This window comes from Ranitomeya imitator, chromosome 10, assembly GCF_032444005.1.
Source record: "Ranitomeya imitator isolate aRanImi1 chromosome 10, aRanImi1.pri, whole genome shotgun sequence".
Lineage (NCBI taxonomy): Eukaryota > Metazoa > Chordata > Amphibia > Anura > Dendrobatidae > Ranitomeya > Ranitomeya imitator.
The window spans coordinates 127,542,822-127,565,549 of NC_091291.1; the positions used below are offsets into that span (position 1 = coordinate 127,542,822).

Consider the following 22,728-nt stretch of genomic DNA (forward strand, 5'->3'; position numbering starts at 1 on the left):
GAGCTATGTCACTCCAGATCTATTACTTGCCCAGAGCCGCCTTCTCCTGTTTGACTTGAGGCTCCTCTGCCTGAAGTCACACAGCATAGAGGCTGTCAGTCAAGCAGATGAAGGCGGCACTGGGTGGGGAATAGGGCTGGAGAGAGGCTTCAGATTTTCAGCCCAATTTGCAAATCAATGACGAGGCAAGATCTTAATCTGCGCATGCTTCACCACCAGCGCCATTTTTCCAGTAAGCCTGCCAGAAGATCAATCTGTGCATGCGACATTAACTGCACCGTTTTATTGAATGTGATCTGAATATCAGGTCAAACTCGGGCAAGCTGCGATTTTTTTAATCGGTCTGACTCGGTCCCACAGAACAATATTGGTCCTAGTGCGATCTCATGTTTTGTTGTATCGCACTCGGACCAAAAATATGGTTATAGGCATATATAAGGAGGTGAATTTCTGGCCAGGAGATCCATGCCCAGTCCAATCATCATGAACAACACTTGGACAATGTGTTTTGGATGTCTCAATTTGGCCTTATATGGGAGGTGCCCACATCAAACTTTTTTGGCAGGCGCCTCCACCAGCCATAATTAGGTCCTGGGCGGATGAAAAGTGCCAAAGCAGGAAAAAAAAAAAAGAATAGAAAAGGGCAACTGCAGGTCAGATCTTGATGTTACAATAATCACATAAGGTGCAAAGAATTTTTTTTTATTTTTTTATAATTCTATATGTTATTACAATACATTTATGAACCTTAGAAATGTGGTTATAACAATCCTAGAAACATGACAATGACTGCAAAATCCCAGAGCCGTGCACATTTCTTGCAGCTGTGTCAGATGTATAGATTTCAATATTGCAACAGTTATATTGAGGAGATGCATAGTTGGGTAATTCACAATAATGTGGCATTTCAATTAATTTTACACGCTCTTCCCCCACATTTCCCATGATTTTTACATTGTCAAGCTGCACATATTATGGCCTTGTGTAATTATTTTGCTATAACCCTACCAGCCCAGAGGTGTAAATAAAAGACTGCATATCGACACTGGCAAATCATTTATTAAGCACCAACGCAATGCTGGCTTAACCATTTCAAGGGAATTTTTTTGTTTTTGCGCTTTCATTTTACAATTCAGCCATCATTTTTGGGGTTTTTGTTGAATTTGTTGGCAAAATGATCTGGTATCATTATTCTTCAGATCATTACAATAACAGTGAAATCTGATATACGTTTTAAAAAAAATATTTGTGTGGCTTAACAAAATTCTGAATCTTGTAATAAAAACATTTTCTGAGACCCATAAGTATATTTTTCCACGGATGGAGCTTTGTAAGGGATTAATTTTTGGGTTACGAGCTGACATTTTTATTGATACCATATGGGATATATAAGATTATTTCATCTCTGTTTTATGTCATTGGGGGGTGGAGTTCAGCAACTGAAAAACAGCAATTCTGGTGTTTCAACTTTTTTTAGCATTTAATATACAATTAAATATAAAATGTATATTTTGATAGACAGGATTTTTACAGAAATACACTTTTTTTGCATTTTTTTTTTTATTTTTTAACCGAGTAAACAGGGATTTAAAGGGGTTGTCCATTACTAGGACAACCCCTTCTCGATCTAAAGGTTTGGCCCTGATCAAACAAAAAAGCCTGTATTCACTTCCCTTTCAGGCAATGTTCCAGCTGTGTCGGCACTCACGGTCCCGGGACACTCGTGCGGTTGCATGACATGTGCTGCCTGGAGCTTATTCAGCTCTAGCATCACTGTCTCCACCTTCGTACAAAAAAACGAAAGAGGAAGTCAGATCAGCTGCAGCCCTGACTTCCCTTCATGTTCAATTAAACAGAAGGCGGAAACAGTGACACCAACACTGATTGGGCCCCGGACTCACGTGTCACAACAACCACACGAGAGTCCCAGGACAGTGAGTGCCGAAGCCGCTGGAACGGCACCAGAAACAGAAAGGAGTATAAGCTTTTGTATTTTATCGTGTGCCAAACATTTAGATCGAGAAGGGATTGTCCTAGTAGTGGACAACCCCATTAAGCATACATATCAAAATAAAGATTAAAAGATATATTTTTTATCTTCATTTTGATGTCTTTTGTTTGATAGAATTTCTTTTAACAATGCAATTCAAGCGTATTTCTCATTCTCTGTAGCCACCGGCACAAACCATGGTTACAAGATGGAAGTGATTTTCAGAATGCAGTGCTAATTTTGACTTTCATGATAATCTACCCGTATGACAATTTCTTTGGCATCACGAACACTCATTCCCTTGTGAATACCACAGCTAGAAGTGGTTTGTAGTAATCTGCCACGTGTTGCTGACCATAGGAGCTAATGAAGAGATTTGCCATTTAGCCTTTCTGACACTCTTCATAGAAGGATTGCTCCCAGTAGAGCAATCATTGAGAAAGAATGAACTACCCCAACTAGACAACTCCCTGTCCAATTATCTTCTTGGCTGAAGTGTTGAGAATAGTATCTCTGATGGCTGAAGCCATCAGGTTTTAAGACTTCTACATTTTAAAGGGTCACGATTTTTGACTACTGCCTTTTACAGCTCCTCTAGTTAGGTTTTTACTGCTTTTCTGTCTTGGTTCTCAAAAGTTATATGAGGCTACAAAAACATGGCTGCTTTCTTTCTGAGACATTATTGCTCTTGCTCATGAAATGCATCAAAGAGATTGTCCTCCTTTGGGGATATATTTTTATTGCTTAAATCCATATATTCGGGCAATCATCTCTGGAATTGGATGTCATTAACCACTTTACCCCCAACGGTGGTTTGCACGTTCATTACCTGTGTTTATTTGTGAAAAAAACTGAAATTTGGCAAAAATTTAGAAAATTTCGCAAATTTCCAACATTGAATTTTTTATGCAATTAAATCACAGAGATATTTCCCACATGTCTACTTTACATCAGCACAATTTTGGAACCAAAATGTTTTTTTGTTAGGGAGTTATAAGAGTTAAAAGTTGACCAGCAATTTCTCATTTTTACACCACCATTTTTTTTTTAGGGACCACATCTCATTTGAAGTCATTTTGAGGTGTCTATATGACAGAAAATAACCAAGTGTGACAACATTCTAAAAACTGCACCCATCAAGGTGCTCAAAACCACATTCAAGAAGTTTATTAACCCTTCAGGTGTTTCACATGAATTTTTGGAATGTTTAAAGAAAAATGAACATTTAACTTTTTTTCACAAAAAATTTACTTCAGCTCCAATTTGTTTAATTTTACCAAGGGTAACAGGAGAAATGGGCCCCAAAAGTTGCTGTACAATTTGTCCTGAGTGCTCAGATACCCCATATGTGGGGTAAACCACTGCTTGGGTGCAAGGCAGAGCTCGGAAGGGAAGAAGCACCGTTTTAATTTTTCAACACAGAATTGGCTGGAATTGAGATCGGACACCATGTCGCATTTGGAGAGCCCCTGATGTGCCTAAACAGTGGAAACCCCCCAATTATAACTGAAACCCTAATCTAAACACACCCCTAACCCTAATCCCAACTGTAACCCTAACCACACACCTAACCCTAATCTCAACGGTAACCCTAACCACACCCCTAACCCTAATCCCAATTCTATTCCCAACCGTAAATGTAATCCAAACCCTAACCCTAACTTTAGCCCCAACCCTAACCCTAGCCCTAACCCTAACGGGAAAATGGAAATAAATACTTTTTTTTAATTTTTCCCTAAGGGGGTGATGAAGGGGGGTTTAATTTACTATTTATAGCGGGTTTTTAGCGGATTTTTATGATTGGCAACCGTCACACACTAATAGACGCTTTTTATTGCAAAAAATATTTTTTGCGTTACCACATTTTGAGAGCTATAATTATTCCATATTTTGGTCCAGTCATGTGAGGTCTTGTTTTTTGAGGGACGAGTTGACATTTTTATTGGTAACATTTTCGGGCACGTGACATTTTTTGATCGCTTTTTATTCCAAATTTTGTGAGGCAGAATGACCAAAAACCAGCTATTCATGAATTTCTTTTGGGGAGGGCGTTTATACCGTTCCGCATTTAGTAAAATGGATAAAGCAGTTTTATTCTTCGGGTCAGTACGATTACAGCAATACCTCATTTATATCATTTTTTATGTTTTGGCGCTTTTATACGATAAAAACTATTTTATAGAAAAAATAATTATTTTTGCATCGCTTTATTTTGAGGACTAACTTTTTTATTTTTTCGCTGACGATGCTGTATGGCGGCTCGTTTTTTGTGGGACAAGATGACGTTTTCAGCGGTACCATGGTTATTTATATCCGTCTTTTTGATCGCGTGTTATTCCACTTTTTGTTCTGCGGTATGATAAAGCGTTGTTTTGCTTTTTTTATGGTGTTCACTGAAGGGGTTAACTAGTGGGACAGTTTTATAGGTCGGGTCGCTACGGACGCAGCGATACTAAATGTGTACTTCTATTGTTTTTTTAATTTAGATAAAGGAATGTATTTATTGGAACAATATTTTGTTATTATTTTTTTTTACTCTTTTACTTTGCCCCAGGGGGGACGTCACAGTAAAGTGACAGATCGCTGATCTGACACTTTGCTGTGCACTGTCAGATCAGCGATCTGACATGCACAGCAGGAAGGCTTCCCGGCGCCTGCAGGCGCTTGGAAGCCACCTTCCTGCAGGACCGGATGCAGCCCTGTGGCCAGTTTGGATCCGGGCCTGCAGGGAGGAGGTAAGAGACCCTCGGAGCAACACAATCACATCGCGTTGCTCCGAGGATCTCAGGGAAGCACGAAGGGAGCCCCCTCCCTGCTCGATGCTTCCCTATACTGTCGGAACTCTGCGATCATGTTTGATCTCAGTGTGCCAGGGGTTATTGTGCTGGGGCAGTCCGTGACCACTCCTGGCACATAGTTCCGGATGTCAGCTGCAATAGTCAGCTGACACCCGGCCGCGATCGGCCGCGCTCCCCTCGTATTCATGGATGGAATAGTACGTCCAATGGTAGAAAGGGGTTAAAAATGTTGCACCTTTTGGCTTCCATCACCTCTGTGTTGTACTGTCTATTGAAAGCTGCAGAAACAGTTAACTGAGAATCCATCAATGAGCTCCTTCTGATAGTCTAACGGGAGAGTTTGTAACTTTTTCTTAGCTCCTTCCAGCTAATTTATGACCAAACACCAGATTGAAGTTGGATGTGCAGGGAAACAAATAAAATTTTTAATATTTCCAACTGCAAAAACATTTTTTTAGTCCAAAATACAGATTTATGTAAAAACAAAAAAAGGCGGTCAACCCCTTTATGTATAGCCGATAAACCCCATGTTGTCGAATGGGGCTAAGCTACAATACCAAACACAGCCTAGAGTGGCACTGTTTTTTTTTTTATTTTCTTTGTACGTTTTTTGCTGTCTCAAACAACTTTTTTTAATATTCAAATCTATGGTAAATGAGTAAATTTATGTATAGGATTAATCTTAAGGAGTAGAAAAAAATAAAAATCAAAGAACGACCACTTTGCTCTATTCTGCACAGACAACTAATTTACATTAAAGCTGTAGTAAGTTGATCTACATCTAAAACAGGAAAACCTCATTAATGTAAAATCCATTGTGTCCAAATGTTTGTTCAATCCATAACAATCTAGGGAGGAACTTCTTCAAAGTTCACAATCGCTCAGTCACCAGCTCTATCCTCCCGATACACCAAAATAAAGATCAAAGTTCTAAGGAGGTGACTGTGTTCTTAAGTCACAGAACCGATTCTCTGTGGAAATTAGCACTAGTATGTTGGCATGAGAGTAGTGGCCAGGCCCACTTCCACGTCCAAACACCCTTGTAAATGGAAGATGGTTTAATATTAACCTTTAGCAATATTAAAATAAGTACAGAGTTTCCATATTATTTCTTAACCCCTTCATGACCCAGCCTATTTTGACCTTAAAGACCTTGCCGTTTTTTGCAATTCTGACCAGTGTCCCTTTATGAGGTAATAACTCAGGAACGCTTCAACGGATCCTAGCGGTTCTGAGATTGTTTTTTCGTGACATATTGGGCTTCATGTTAGTGGTAAATTTAGGTCAATAAATTCTGCGTTTATTTGTGATAAAAACGGAAATTTGGCGAAAATTTTGAAAATTTCGCAATTTTCACATTTTGAATTTTTATTCTGTTAAACCAGAGAGATATGTGACACAAAATAGTTAATAAATAACATTTCCCACATGTTTACTTTACATCAGCACAATTTTGGAAACAAAATTTTTTTTTGTTAGGAAGTTATAAGGGTTAAAATTTGACCAGCGATTTGTCATTTTTACAACGAAATTTACAAAACCATTTTTTTTAGGGACCACCTCACATTTGAAGTCAGTTTGAGGGGTCTATATGGCTGAAAATACCCAAAAGTGACACCATTCTAAAAACTGCACCCCTCAAGGTACTCAAAACCACATTCAAGAAGTTTATTAACCCTTCAGGTGCTTCACAGCAGCAGAAGCAACATGGAAGGAAAAAATGAACATTTAACTTTTTAGTTACAAAAATTATCTTTTAGCAACAATATTTTTATTTTCCCAATGGTAAAAGGAGAAACTGAACCACGAAAGTTGTTGTCCAATTTGTCCTGAGTACGCTGATACCTCATATGTGGGGGTAAACCACTGTTTGGGCGCACGGCAGGGCTTGGAAGGGAAGGAGCGCCATTTGACTTTTTGAATCAAAAATTGGCTCCACTCTTTAGCGGACACCATGTCACGTTTGGAGAGCCCCCGTGTGCCTAAAAATTGGAGCTCCCCCACAAGTGACCCCATTTTGGAAACTAGACGCCCCAAGGAACTTATCTAGATGCATAGTGAGCACTTTGAACCCCCAGGTGCTTCACAAATTAATCCGTAAAAATGAAAAAGTACTTTTTTTTCACAAAAAAATTCTTTTAGCCTCAATTTTTTAATTTTCACATGGGCAACAGGATAAAATGGATCCTAAAATGTGTTGGGCAATTTCTCCTGAGTACACCAATACCTCACATGTGGGGGTAAACCACTGTTTGGGCACATGGTAAGGCTCGGAAGGGAAGGAGCGCCATTTGACTTTTTGAATGAAAAATTATTTCCATCGTTAGCGGACACCATGTCGCGTTTGGAGAGCTCCTGTGTGCCTAAACATTGGCGCTCCCCCACAAGTGACCCCATTTTGGAAACTAGACCCCCCAAGGAACTTATTTAGATGCCTAGTGAGCACTTTAAACCCTCAGGTGCTTCACAAATTGATCTGTAAAAATGAAAAAGTACTTTTTTTTCACAAAAAAATTCTTTTCGCCTCAATTTTTTCATTTTCACATGGGCAGTAGGGTAAAATGGATCATAAAATTTGTTGGGCAATTTCTCCCGAGTACGTCGATACCTCATATGTGGGGGTAAACCACTGTTTGGGCACTCGGCAGGGCTCGGAAGGGAAGGCGCGCCATTTGACTTTTTGAATGGAAAATTAGCTCCAATTGTTAGCGGACACCATGTCGCGTTTGGAGAGCCCCTGTGTGCCTAAACATTGGAGCTCCCCCACAAGTGACCCCATTTTGGAGACTAGACCCCCCAAGGAACTTATCTAGATGCATATTGAGCACTTTAAACCCCCAGGTGCTTCACAGAAGTTTATAACGCAGAGCCATGAAAATAAAAAATAATTTTTCTTTCCTCAAAAATGATTTTTTAGCCTGGAATTTCCTATTTTGCCAAGGATAATAGGAGAAATTGGACCCCAAATATTGTTGTCCTGTTTGTCCTGAGTATGCAGATACCCAATATGTGGGGGTAAACCACTGTTTGGGCGCACGGCAGGGCTCGGAAGGGATGGCACGCCATTTGGCTTTTTAAATGGAAAATTAGCTCCAATCATTAGCGGACACCATGTCACGTTTGGAGAGCCCCTGTGTGCCTAAACATTGGAGATCCCCCAGAAATGACACCATTTTGGAAACTAGACCCCCAAAGGAACTAATCTAGATGTGTGGTGAGGACTTTGAACCCCCAAGTGCTTCACAGAAGTTTATAACGCAGAGCCATGAAAAAAAAAAAAATTATTTTCTCAAAAATGATCTTTTAGCCTGCAATTTTTTATTTTCCCAAGGGTAACAGGAGAAATTTGACCCCAAAAGTTGTCCAGTTTCTCCTGAGTACGCTGATACCCCATATGTGGGGGTAAACTACTGTTTGGGCACATGCCGGGGCTTGGAATTGAAGTAGTGACGTTTTCAAATGCAGACTTTGATGGAATGCTCTGCGGGCGTCACGTTGCGTTTGCAGAGCCCCTGATGTGCCTAAACAGTAGAAACCCCCCACAAGTGACCCCATTTTGGAAACTAGACCCCGAAAGGAACTTATCTAGATGTGTGGTGAGCACTTTGAACCCCCAAGTGCTTCATAGAAGTTTATAATGCAGAGCCGTGAAAATAATACATTTTCTTTCCTCAAAAATAATTATTTAGCCCAGAATTTTTTATTTTCCCAAGGGTTACAGGAGAAATTGGACCCCAAAAGTTGTTGTCCAGTTTCTCCTGAGTACGCTGATACCCCATGAGTGGGGGTAAACCACTGTTTGGGCACACGTCGGGGCTCAGAAGGGAAGTAGTGACTTTTGAAATGCAGACTTTGATGGAATGGTCTGCGGGTGTCACGTTGCGTTTGCAGAGCCCCTGGTGTGCCTAAACAGTAGAAACCCCCACAAGTGACCCCATTTTAGAAATTAGACCCCCCAAGGAACTTATCTAGATATGTGGTGAGCACTTTGAACCCCCAAGTGCTTCACAGACGTTTACAACGCAGAGCCGTGAAAATAAAAAAATCATTTTTCTTTCCTCAAAAATTATGTTTTAGCAAGCATTTTTTTTGATTCACAAGGGTAACAGGAGAAATTGGACCCCAGTAATTGTTGCGCAGTTTGTCCTGAGTATGCTGGTACCCCATATGTGGGGGTAAACCACTGTTTGGGCACACGTCAGGGCTCGGAAGTGAGGGAGCACCATTTGACTTTTTGAATACGAGATTGGCTGGAATCAATGGTGGCGCCATGTTGCGTTTGGAGACCCCTGATGTGCCTAAACAGTGGTAACCCCTCAATTCTACCTCCAACACTAACCCCAACACACCCCTAACCCTAATCCCAACTGTAGCCATAACCCTAAACACAACCCTAACCGCAACACACCCCTAACCACAACCCTAACCCCAACACACCCCTAACCATAACCACAACCCTAATTCCAACCCTAACCCTAAGGCTATGTGCCCACGTTGCGGATTCGTGTGAGATATTTTCGCACCATTTTTGAAAAATCCGCGGGTAAAAGGCACTGCGTTTTACCTGCGGATTTTCCGCGGATTTCCAGTGTTTTTTGTGCGGATTTCACCTGCGGATTCCTATTGAGGAACAGGTGTAAAACGCTGCGGAATCCGCACAAAGAATTGACATGCTGCGGAAAATACAACGCAGCGTTTCCGCGTGGTATTTTCTGCACCATGGGCACAGCGGATTTGGTTTCCATATGTTTACATGGTACTGTAAACCTGATTGAACACTGCTGCGGATCCGCAGCCAAATCCGCACCGTGTGCACATAGCCTAATTCTAAAGGTATGTGCACACGCTGCGGAAAACGCTGCGGATCCGCAGCAGTTTCCCATGAGTTTACAGTTCAATGTAAACCTACGGGAAACAAAAATCGCTGTGCCCATGCTGCGGAAAAACTGCACGGAAACGCAGCGGTTTACATTCCGCAGCATGTCACTTCTTTGTGCGGATTCCGCAGCGGTTTTACAACTGCTCAAATAGAAAATCGCAGTTGTAAAACCGCAGTGAAATGCGCAGAAAAACCGCGGTAAATCCGCCATAAATCCGCAGCGGTTTAGCACTGTGGATTTATCAAATCCGCAGCGGAAAAATCCGCAGAGGACAAGAATACGTGTGCACATACCGAAACCCTAACCCTAGCCCTAACCCTAACCCTACCCCTAGCCCTAACCCTACCCCTACCCCTAACAATACCCCTAACCCTAACCCTAACCCTACCCCTAACCCTAACCCTACCCCTAACCCTAACCCTATTCTAACATTAGTGAAAAAAAAAAAATTTCTTTATTTTTTTATTGTCCCTACCTATGGGGGTGACAAAGGGGGGGGTTCATTTATTATTTTTTTTATTTTGATCACTGAGATAGATTATATCTCAGTGATCAAAATGCACTTTGGAACGAATCTGCCGGCCGGCAGATTCGGCGGGCGCACTGCGCATGCGCCCGCCATTTTGGAAGATGGCGGCGCCCAGGGAGAAGACGGACGGGACCCCGGCTGGATCGGTAAGTATGATGGGGTGGGGGGGACCACGGGGGGGGGGGGGGATCGGAGCACGGGGGGGGAATCGGAGTGCGGGAGGGGTGGAACGGAGCACGGGGGGCGTGGAACGGAGCACGGGGGGGCTGGAATGGAGCACGGGGGGTGGAACGGAGCACCGGGGGGGGGTGGATCGGAGTGCAGGGGGGGTGATTGGAGCACGGAGGGATGATTGGAGCACGGGGGGAGCGGACAAGAGCACGGGGGGGAGCGGAGCACTGGACGGAGGGGAGCCGGAGCAGTGTACCGGCCAGATCGGAGGGCTGGGGGGGCGATCGGAGGGGTGGGGTGGGGGCACACTAGTATTTCCAGCCATGGCCGATGATATTTCAGCATTGGCCATGGCTGGATTGTAATATTTCACCCGTTATAATGGGTGAAATATTACAAATCGCTCTGATTGGCAGTTTCACTTTCAACAGCCAATCAGAGCGATCGTAGCCACGAGGGGGTGAAGCCACCCCCCCTGGGCTAAACTACCACTCCCCCTGTCCCTGCAGATTGGGTGAAATGGGAGTTAACCCTTTCACCCGATCTGCAGGGACGCGATCTTTCCATGACGCCGCATAGGCGTCATGGGTCGGAATGGCACCGACTTTCATGACGCCTACGTGGCGTCAAAGGTCGGGAAGGGGTTAAAGGAGTAAAGCGCCTTACAAGTTTTTTTTCTACTTTATCATATTAACACCTATCCAAAAGTTGACTGCTGGGACCACCAACAATGTCAAGAATGGAATTCTCAAGTGTCTAATTTAATTGGAGCCATGGCTGAACATGCGTGACCATGCTCTACTGCTACATTGCCAAAGCTTAAAGGTTTATTCCCAAAATAGACAGTTATGACCTTATTCTTAGGGGACCTCCAGCAACTCCAAAAATGGGGTTCTGAAATCCAAGTATCAAGCTCTGCAGCCCCGTATCATCAATGAGACTGATGGAAAGAGGTGAGCAATGTACTCCAAGAAAGATCCCACTAGGACCAAGTAAAGCCCCTTTCTATCTCTCCTATATTATTATTATTTATTATTATTATAGCGCCATTTATTCCATGGAGCTTTACATGTGAGGAGGGGTATACATAATAAAAACAGGTACAATAATCTTGAACAATACAAGTCGCAACTGGTACAGGAGGAGAGAGGACCCTGCCCGCGAGGGCTCACAATCTATATTCCATACATCCATACATACCTCCTCATATGTACGGTCAACAATATAGGTGATGGATTGTCACTATATCTATGGGCAAGTGCAATAGCTATATATTACTTGCCAATATTTAACTTGACATACTGACATCAATGCCCATACATAATATAGATACTATTTCTTACCCAAACAGGATAAAGTTATTTACACTTAACTTTAACAAATAAATATCTACCTGTCCTGTGGTATATATTACTCAATGTGAGCATCATTTATTAACCCCTTCAAGACCCAGCCTATTTTGACCTTAAAGACCTTGCCGTTTTTTGCAATTCTGACCAGTGTCCCTTTATGAGGTAATAACTCAGGAACGCTTCAACGGATCCTAGCGGTTCTGAGATTGTTTTTTCGTGACATATTGGGCTTCATGTTAGTGGTAAATTTAGGTCAATAAATTCTGCATTTATTTGTGATAAACACGGAAATTTGGCGAAAATTTTGAAAATTTCGCAATTTTCACATTTTGAATTTTTATTCTGTTAAACCAGAGAGATATGTGACACAAAATAGTTAATAAATAACATTTCCCACATGTTTACTTTACATCAGCACAATTTTGGAAACAAAATTTTTTTTTGTTACGAAGTTATAAGGGTTAAAATTCGACCAGCGATTTGTCATTTTTACAACGAAATTTACAAAACCATTTTTTTTAGGGACCACCTCACATTTGAAGTCAGTTTGAGGGGTCTATATGGCTGAAAATACCCAAAAGTGACACCATTCTAAAAACTGCACCCCTCAAGGTACTCAAAACCACATTCAAGAAGTTTATTAACCCTTCAGGTGCTTCACAGCAGCAGAAGCAACATGGAAGGAAAAAATGAACATTTAACTTTTTAGTCACAAAAATTATCTTTTAGCAACAATATTTTTATTTTCCCAATGGTAAAAGGAGAAACTGAACCACGAACGTTGTTGTCCAATTTGTCCTGAGTACGCTGATACCTCATATGTGGGGGTAAACCACTGTTTTGGCGCACGGCAGGGCTTGGAAGGGAAGGAGCGCCATTTGACTTTTTGAATCAAAAATTGGCTCCACTCTTTAGCGGACACCATGTCACGTTTGGAGAGCCCCCGTGTGCCTAAAAATTGGAGCTCCCCCACAAGTGACCCCATTTTGGAAACTAGACGCCCCAAGGAACTTATCTAGATGCATAGTGAGCACTTTGAACCCCCAGGTGCTTCACAAATTGATCCGTAAAAATGAAAAAGTACTTTTTTTTCACAAAAAAATTCTTTTAGCCTCAATTTTTTAATTTTCACATGGGCAATAGGATAAAATGGATCCTAAAATGTGTTGGGCAATTTCTCCTGAGTACACCAATACCTCACATGTGGAGGTAAACCACTGTTTGGGCACATGGTAAGGCTCGGAAGGGAAGGAGCGCCATTTGACTTTTTGAATGAAAAATTATTTCCATCGTTAGCGGACACCATGTCGCGTTTGGATAGCTCCTGTGTGCCTAAACATTGGCGCTCCCCCACAAGTGACCCCATTTTGGAAACTAGACCCCCCAAGGAACTAATTTAGATGCCTAGTGAGCACTTTAAACCCTCAGGTGCTTCACAAATTGATCTGTAAAAATGAAAAAGTAATTTTTTTTCACAAAAAAATTCTTTTCGCCTCAATTTTCTCATTTTCACATGGGCAGTAGGATAAAATGGATCATAAAATTTGTTGGGCAATTTCTCCCGAGTACGCCGATACCTCATATGTGGGGGTAAACCACTGTTTGGGCACTCGGCAGGGCTCGGAAGAGAAGGCGTGCCATTTGACTTTTTGAATGGAAAATTAGCTCCAATTGTTAGCGGACACCATGTCGCGTTTGGAGAGCCCCTGTGTGCCTAAACATTGGAGCTCCCCCACAAGTGACCCCATTTTGGAAACTAGACCCCCCAAGGAACTTATCTAGATGCATATTGAGCACTTTAAACCCCCAGGTGCTTCACAGAAGTTTATAACGCAGAGCCATGAAAATAAAAAATAATTTTTCTTTCCTCAAAAATGATTTTTTAGCCTGGAATTTCCTATTTTGCCAAGGATAATAGGAGAAATTGGACCCCAAATATTGTTGTCCAGTTTGTCCTGAGTACGCTGATACCCCATATGTGGGGGTAAATCACTGTTTGGGCACATGCCGGGGCTCGGAAGTGAAGTAGTGACGTTTTGAAATGCAGACTTTGATGGAATGCTCTGTGGGCGTCACGTTGCGTTTGCAGAGCCCCTGATGTGGCTTAACAGTAGAAACCCCCCACAAGTGACCCCATTTTGGAAACTAGACCCCCAAAGGAACTTATCTAGATGTGTGGTGAGCACTTTGAACCCCCAAGTGCTTCATAGAAGTTTATAATGCAGAGCCGTGAAAATAATAAATACGTTTTCTTTCCTCAAAAATAATTATTTAGCCCAGAATTTTTTAATTTTCCCAAGGGTAACAGGAGAAATTTGACCCCAATATTTGTTGTCCAGTTTCTCCTGAGTACGGTGATACCCCATATGTGGGGGTAAACTACTGTTTGGGCACATGCCGGGGCTTGGAATTGAAGTAGTGACGTTTTGAAATGCAGACTTTGATGGAATGCTCTGCGGGCGTCACGTTGCGTTTGCAGAGCCCCTGATGTGCCTAAACAGTAGAAACCCCCCACAAGTGACCCCATTTTGGAAACTAGACCCTGAAAGGAACTTATCTAGATGTGTGGTGAGCACTTTGAACCCCCAAGTGCTTCATAGAAGTTTATAATGCAGAGCCGTGAAAATAATAAATACGTTTTCTTTCCTCAAAAATAATTATTTAGCCCAGAATTTTTTATTTTCCCAAGGGTTACAGGAGAAATTGGACCCCAAAAGTTGTTGTCCAGTTTCTCCTGAGTACGCTGATACCCCATATGTGGGGGTAAACCACTGTTTGGGCACACGTCGGGGCTCAGAAGGGAAGTAGTGACTTTTGAAATGCAGACTTTGATGGAATGGTCTGCGGGTGTCACGTTGCGTTTGCAGAGCCCCTGGTGTGCCTAAACAGTAGAAACCCCCCACAAGTGACCCCATTTTAGAAACTAGACCCCCCAAGGAACTTATCTAGATATGTGGTGAGCACTTTGAACCCCCAAGTGCTTCACAGACGTTTACAACGCAGAGCCGTGAAAATAAAAAATCATTTTTCTTTCCTCAAAAATTATGTTTTAGCAAGCATTTTTTTAGATTCACAAGGGTAACAGGAGAAATTGGACCCCAGTAATTGTTGCGCAGTTTGTCCTGAGTATGCTGGTACCCCATATGTGGGGGTAAACCACTGTTTGGGCACACGTCAGGGCTCGGAAGTGAGGGAGCACCATTTGACTTTTTGAATACGAGATTGGCTGGAATCAATGGTGGCGCCATGTTGCGTTTGGAGACCCCTGATGTGCCTAAACAGTGGTAACCCCTCAATTCTACCTCCAACACTAACCCCAACACACCCCTAACCCTAATCCCAACTGTAGCCATAATCCTAATCACAACCCTAACCCCAACACACCCCTAACCACAACACTAACCCCAACACACCCCTAACCCTAACCACAACCCTAATTCCAACCCTAACCCTAAGGCTATGTGCCCACGTTGCGGATTCGTGTGAGATATTTCCGCACCATTTTTGAAAAATCTGCGGGTAAAAGGCACTGTGTTTTACCTGCGGATTTTCCGCGGATTTCCAGTGTTTTTTGTGCGGATTTCACCTGCGGATTCCTATTGAGGAACAGGTGTAAAACGCTGCGGAATCCGCACAAAGAATTGACATGCTGCGGAAAATACAACGCAGCGTTTCCGCGTGGTATTTTCTGCACCATGGGCACAGCGGATTTGGTTTTTCATATGTTTACATGGTACTGTAAACCTGATGGAACACTGCTGCGAATCCGCAGCCAAATCCGCACCGTGTGCACATAGCCTAATTCTAAAGGTATGTGCACACGCTGCGGAAAACGCTGCGGATCCGCAGCAGTTTCCCATGAGTGTACAGTTCAATGTAAACCTATGGGAAACAAAAATCGCTGTACACATGCTGCGGAAAAACTGCACGGAAACGCAGCGGTTTACATTCCGCAGCATGTCACTTCTTTGTGCGGATTCCGCAGCGGTTTTACAACTGCTCCAATAGAAAATCGCAATTGTAAAACCGCAGTGAAATGCGCAGAAAAAAACGCGGTAAATCCGCCATAAATCCGCAGCGGTTTAGCACTGCGGATTTATCAAATCCGCAGCGGAAAAATCCGCAGAGGACCAGAATACGTGTGCACATTCCTAACCCTAACCCTAGCCCTAACCCTAGCCCTAACCCTAACCCTACCCCTAACCCTAACCCTACCCCTAACCCTACCCCTAACCCTAACCCTACCCCTAACCCTAACCCTACCCCTAACCCTAACCCTATTCTAACAGTGGAAAAAAAAAAAATTCTTTATTTTTTTATTGTCCCTACCTATGGGGGTGACAAAGGGGGGGGGGTCATTTATTACTTTTTTTATTTTGATCACTGAGATAGATTATATCTCAGTGATCAAAATGCACTTTGGAACGAATCTGCCGGCCGGCAGATTCGGCGGGCGCACTGCGCATGCGCCCGCCATTTTGGAAGATGGCGGCGCCCGGGAGAAGACGGACGGGACCACGGCTGGATCGGTAAGTATGATAGGGTGGGGGGGGACCACGGGGGGGGGATCGGAGCACGGGGGGGGGAATCGGAGCGCGGGAGGGGTGGAACGGAGCGCGGGGGGCGTGGAACGGAGCACGGGGGGGCTGGAATGGAGCACGGGGGGGTGGAACGGAGCACGGGGGGGGTGGATCGGAGTGCAGGGGGGGTGATTGGAGCACGGGGGGGTGATTGGAGCACGGGGGGAGCGGGCACGAGCACGGGGGGGAGCGGAGCACTGGACGGAGGGGAGCCGGAGCAGTGTACCGGCCAGATCGGGGGGGTGGGGGGGCGATCGGAGGGGTGGGGTGGGGGCACACTAGTATTTCCAGCCATGGCCGATGATATTTCAGCATCGGCCATGGCTGGATTGTAATATTTCACCCGTTATAATGGGTGAAATATTACAAATCGCTCTGATTGGCAGTTTCACTTTCAACAGCCAATCAGAGCGATCGTAGCCACGAGGGGGTGAAGCCACCCCCCCTGGGCTAAACTACCACTCCCCCTGTCCCTGCAGATCGGGTGAAATGGGAGTTAACCCTTTCACCCGGTCTGCAGGGACGCGATCTTTCCATGACGCCGCATAGGCGTCATGGGTCGGAATGGCACCGACTTTCATGACGCCTACGTGGCGTCATGGGTCGGGAAGGGGTTAATTTTACGTCTATATGTATAGTCAATGCTATATCCTTGCCACTTTTTTTCTTTCTATTTCTTCTTATCTTTGCTTGGGGTTTCTGTGCTAATTGTTTTACCTCTTTTCTAACACTCCCTTTTAGGGATTGCATAATGGTTTTATATTAATTGAGCGTGATTTCTCTTCTTTGCTGCCACTATATACCCCATTACTATAAAGGTATTGTTATCTCATACCACTGACCTTTTTTTTTGGTTTCTTTATTGGTTTGGTGTATTTTCCGTTTGGTCTAATCGATGTATCCATGCAGACATACATCTATCTATGATGAGGGTCACATTGGTGAGGAATTACGTGCACAGATATTAATTTTATCTGCTTGTCCTTTACAATTGTTCAATATATTGGGTAGTCTCATAGGTAATGAATGGTGAAGAAACTTAGCATGGACACCTCCCTACATTCAAGATGGGACTAGGCAGAGCAGTGTTTTTGAAATCGCTTAGGGTCCCAGCAGTCAGATCCATGCAGATAGGAGATAGCTTACTATTTTGGGAATAACACTCTTATAAGTTGTTAGGTATCCAAGGGGTAACTTTCTCCTTGTGGAGAGTGGCATGCCAAGCCTGGCATGCCAATGTGGATCCCGGTTACATGCCCGTCACCCAGCCAAACTAGATCTCACACTTTGCACTGTTAAGGGCGGCAACTCAAAACAGTTTCTGCAAATTAAGATTCTGGTTTGGCTTTTATCCTAAGTCATTTGGCGAGGGTCATGAAAGGGTCGATATTGACTTTTAGGATTGCTACTTACAATAGGTAGTGCTAGAGTTCTAGTCCTCTTAGGCCTCTTTCACACTTCAGTCTTTTTGTTTCCATCAAAATCCGTCATTTTGTGAAAAAAACGGATCCAGCAGAGGTTGCTGCTGGATCTTTTTTTTCTCATAGATTTGTATTACATATGATGAAAGAGAAAAAAGCGGAATGCACTCACCAATCTTCAAAAAATAGCAGCTTTATTGAGTCTTCATAAGAAAAACTTAATGGCCGGGGGAAGAGGAGTGGAGCTCGAGCAAGCAGAAGGAGACGACAGCCGTTTCGCGCAGTGCTAGCGCTTCAACGGGTCTGCATGCACTTTATTGAAGACTCAATAAAGCTGCTATTTTTTGAAGATTGGTGAGTGCATTCCGCTTTTTTCTCTTTCATCATATGGATTACAATTGTCATTATGGAGTTGCACCCGTGATCATTTTGGATATGGCTGTCTTACATTAAGACTTACTAAACACACCGGCTTTTTAACCATTAAGGTTTTTTAGACAGTGCCGTTCATTCTTTTCTTTTCATGTTTCTACTATCAAGATAGACTTGTATTAGCAACGGATTGTGATGGATGGCCTTTCATTTCATCTGTCGTTTGATGGATCTGTCGTAAATTCTGTGTCCGTCGCCCGGAGACAACGGACATAGTAACGTTTTTTGTGTACGTCGAAAAATGAGACAGCGACGGATCCTGCGCTGTCCGTCGTTGGCTATAATGGATGCCTATGGACGCAGGATCCTTCGCTGTCCGTCAAAAGATGGAATCCAGTAACGAATTCTGTTTTTTTAAACTGAGCATGCCTGGAAGAATTTCTAATTCCTGTAATTTAACCCATTTTTGCATTCAGGGAAAAAAATCTCTCCAGAATTTTGTTCATTTAAATTACGGCAGCAACTGCTTCGACGGATCCATCAAAAAAACGGATCCAGTGCATCAGCTTTTTTACAATCTGCACGGGATCCGTCTTTTCAACACTTTGACGGATTGTGACGGATTCTAAAAAACTCATGTGTGAAAGAGGCCTTACTCTCTGAAGAGGCAATTTGCATTGCTAGAAAGGGGTAACTGTTCAAATGGCAGTATGGTGGCTCAGTGTTTACCACTGTAGTTTTACAGCACGGGGTCCTGGGTTCAAATCCCACCAAGGTTGACACTGCAAGGAGTTTGTATGTTCTCCCCATGTTTGCGTGGGTTTTCTCCGGGTTCTCATGTTTCGTCCCACATTCCAAATACACATTGAAAAGGAATTTAGAGTGCAAGCCTCAGTGGGGAAAGTGATGTCTGTAAAGTCATATTGTCTTAGACCCCCCCACACACACATTAGGTAGCTATTGTGAGCATTGTTTGGCCAAAAGCCATCTCTCACGTCTCCCCCATACAGAGGAATATTCGGCTTGGCATTTTGGTTTTCCCGTTATACACCCTGGAAATGTGTAAGTAAAAGGACAACTTGGTGTTTTCATTCCCCTCATCAATACGGTATGACAATCAATGTTGATGGGGTCAGACTGTGTAAGGAGAAGGGCAAAGAAAAAACCATTTGTTACTTTCATCACACAATTCCAAAAAGAATAACAAAGGAATAGCAAAACTGACAGTTCGAAGAAAACATGCTCTATCAGTTTCTCCTTTGGGGACTATACGTTTTTACTCTTAACACGCATGATGGAAGAGCTATTAGCTCATTTTTAGTGTTATAATTCATAAAACTACATACAATCCATAGATAAGCACATACATATTTATGGAAGGTCCCAGATGTAGAGACATTGGAGAGATTATGAGGACTCACACTTTTCGGACATCCCATGAAGAATCCTGAAGAACGCACTAATCAATCTCTCCCCAGCCAGTAATGGCTGATAACATGAAACACTAGCACATATTTAACCATAACAGTCACTGTAAGTAGGACTGAGTTCACATTCAAAAAACATTTCCACCATATATCTTCCTAATAACAATGTCTGAAAGTTACTGAAATCTATACAATAGTGATTTAGAATGAAGAAATCCACCACACAAAATGCACAAGTGTAAACTACATGCTTTGCCAGGGAAATTACAGAAGTCAGACGCGCATTTAAATACAATCGACAGGAAAGTTTCAAGCAAAAATAATCTGCATTATTTCACAATGCTGAAACCATAAAGGCTTAACCTTCCAAATGACCTTTGCATTCCATTCCGGGTGGTAAAGGAACAGGCGACATCTTTTTTTTAAGAAAATCTAAATGTCTTAGATATGTTGAAGGTGCAAAATAAGTGCAAAATATTCAAAATAAACATAATATACAATTAGCATTTTGAACAAAAATGTAAAAGGGCATCAAATAAGTTTCCAACGTTTATGCCCTTTTACATTTTTGTGAACCTGATAGAAACAATACCTGTAGTTCATTTTCTCATTACTCGTTCTTTTAATGAGCCAATAGGATGCCAACTTTCACTGCCTAAAGTTGGCATCCTATTGGCTCATTAAAAGAACGAGTAATGAGAAAATGAACTACAGGTATTGTTTCTATCAGGTTTGTGTGTGATTTTATTTTTATTTCAGGTAATGTATTATAAAAAAGTTAGAAATACTTCAATACAGTACAATGTAAATCAATGGGAAAAAAGCTGTGCTAATGGTGGGGAAAAATCCGCATGAAACCTGCTGCGGAACAAAAGTAGCATGCTACTTCTTTTGTGCGGAACTGCAGCGTTTCTGACCCCTTCCATGATAGAAATCCGCAGGGGTAAAAAAAGCAGAAACTCCGCACAAAATCCGCTTAAAAAATACACAAAATCTGCATAAAATCCGTGGCAAATCCGCACCAGCATTTTCTGCCAGGAGATGCAGATTTTGTGTGGAAAATTCTGCACCCCAATCCGCAATGTGTGCACATAGCCTAATATTGTTTTCTAATAAAGATTGTGAAAAACAATTGCCAGATAGGTAAAAATAAAAAACAAAACCACTCTATTGATTCATTCCCTGTAAGTTACAAGATGTAAGAACTTCTTGTTAGATCACATACATCCTGTAACCTGTATATTAAGGGTATGTGCACATATTGTGTAAAATTTCTGCATGATTTCAGCATCTACAAAAACACAGCTACAAAAATGCCCTTTTTAGGGGCGTTTTTGCTCTGACTTTTTGACTGATTTGAGTGGAGTGGTAAAAAACACAGGGCAAAAACGCACAGATAATTGACATCCTGCAGATTACTTCCTGCACTAAATCTGCAAGTCAAAAAAAACAATGTGTGCATGACACTTCAGGTTTATCATTCACTTTGCTGGCATCAGGATTGCTTCAAGTTTTTCTAGAAAATCTGCATGGCAAAAACGCACCAAATCTGCAATGTGGGCACAAGCCCTACTGTTTAATTTACAGTTTGTTCTTGAGATATACCGTACTTTGCACTGTAGATTTCTTGTGACATTAGATACAAATAGATGGAAGCACTCACCTTCCACACACGATTCCACCTCTTCAAGGTTTCTTAGCGTTATCCTCATGAGACTGGAATTTAACATTAGTTCATTGCGGTGAAGAGGCCACATGTATCGGGGGGCAGGATTGACAAAGAAAATTCTTGTATCTCCAGTGGATACCTGGTTGTCACATATTGTGGGATCTCCAAAACCTCCAACCATCACTTTGTTTCCTCCATCCAGTAGGATCTCATTGGTTACAATTTCTCTGCCCTTTAGATATCGCCATACTCTAATCTAACAAAGAGATTAAAGAAAATGAGTAAGAATGTTGACATCATATCCCCCAAGGTCATTTTATCAATGAATCAATTAGTCTTGCAAAATAAAAATATATTGAGCAAATAAAAAAAAAATAGCTGTTGAGGAGCTCAGAAAAATAAAAATAAAAGGTTTGGAAATAGTGATGAGCGAGCATACTTTGATAAGGTGTTATCCGAGCACACTCATGTCCTAATCGAGTATTTTCGGCGCTCAAGTTCAGAAGGCTGCAAGTCTCGTGGCTTGTTAGGGAATCCTTGTTGAACAGCCGCTGTGACAAGCATTTTTTGAGCACACCACAAATACTCGATTAGATCACAAGTGAATAAAAAAGAGAAATCTAAATGCCAGAAATCTAAATGCCATAAATTTTTGGTGTGACTGCTCTGTCTTAATCACTTATTCTACACACGTGGTCAAAATTGTTGGTGCCCGTCATTTAATGGCAGAAAAACCCACAATGGTCACAGAAATAACTTGAATCTGACAAAAGTAATAATAAAAGATCTATGAAACTGGACAAATGAAAGTCAGACATTGCTTTTCAACCATGCTTCAACAGAATTTAAAAAAATAAAATAAAACTCATGAAATAGGCCTGGACAGAAACTATGGTATCCCTGAAAATAATGTGACAAAAGGGACATGTTAATCAAGGTGTGTCCACTAACTAGCATCACAGGTGTCTACAATCTTGGAATCAGTGAGTGGGCCTGTATATAGGGCTACAGAAACTCACTGTGCTGTTTGGTGACATGGTGTGTATCACACTCAACATGGACCAGGGGAAGTGAAGGAAAGAATTGTCTCAGGAGAGTAGAAAGAAAATTATAGACAAACATATTAAAGGTAAAAGTTATAAGACCATCTCCAAGCAGCTTGATGTTCCGGTGACTACAGTTGCACATATTATTCAGAAATTTAAGATCCATGGGACTGTAGCCAACCTCCCCGGAAGTGGCCACAGGAGGAAAATTGATGACAAATCAAAGAGACGGATAATACGAATGGTAACAAAAGAGCTCAGAAAATAATTCTAAACAAATTAAAGGTGAACTTTAAGCTCTAGGAACATCAGTGTCAGATCGCACCATCTGTCATTGTATGAGCCAAAGTAGACTTTATGGGAGACAACCAAGGAGGACACCATTGTTGAAAAACAAAAAAATCATAAAAAAGCCACATGTTGACAAGCCACAAAGCTTCTGGGAGAATGTCCTATGGACAGATGAGACAAAAATGTAACTTTTTGGCAAGAA

General features: G+C 42.2%; 1 protein-coding gene across 7 annotated transcripts in view; it reads right to left on the bottom strand.

Annotated features, from left to right (window-relative positions):
- Window positions 1–22,728, bottom strand: part of AGRN (agrin) — a 626,510-nt gene that overhangs the window by 588,858 nt on the left and 14,924 nt on the right. For all 7 annotated transcript variants that reach the window (XM_069742177.1, XM_069742176.1, XM_069742173.1 and 4 more), the window contains exon 2: window positions 21,184–21,445. In XM_069742177.1, coding sequence (XP_069598278.1) covers window positions 21,184–21,445 — 262 coding nt within the window. The remainder of the gene's footprint in view (window positions 1–21,183; window positions 21,446–22,728) is intronic.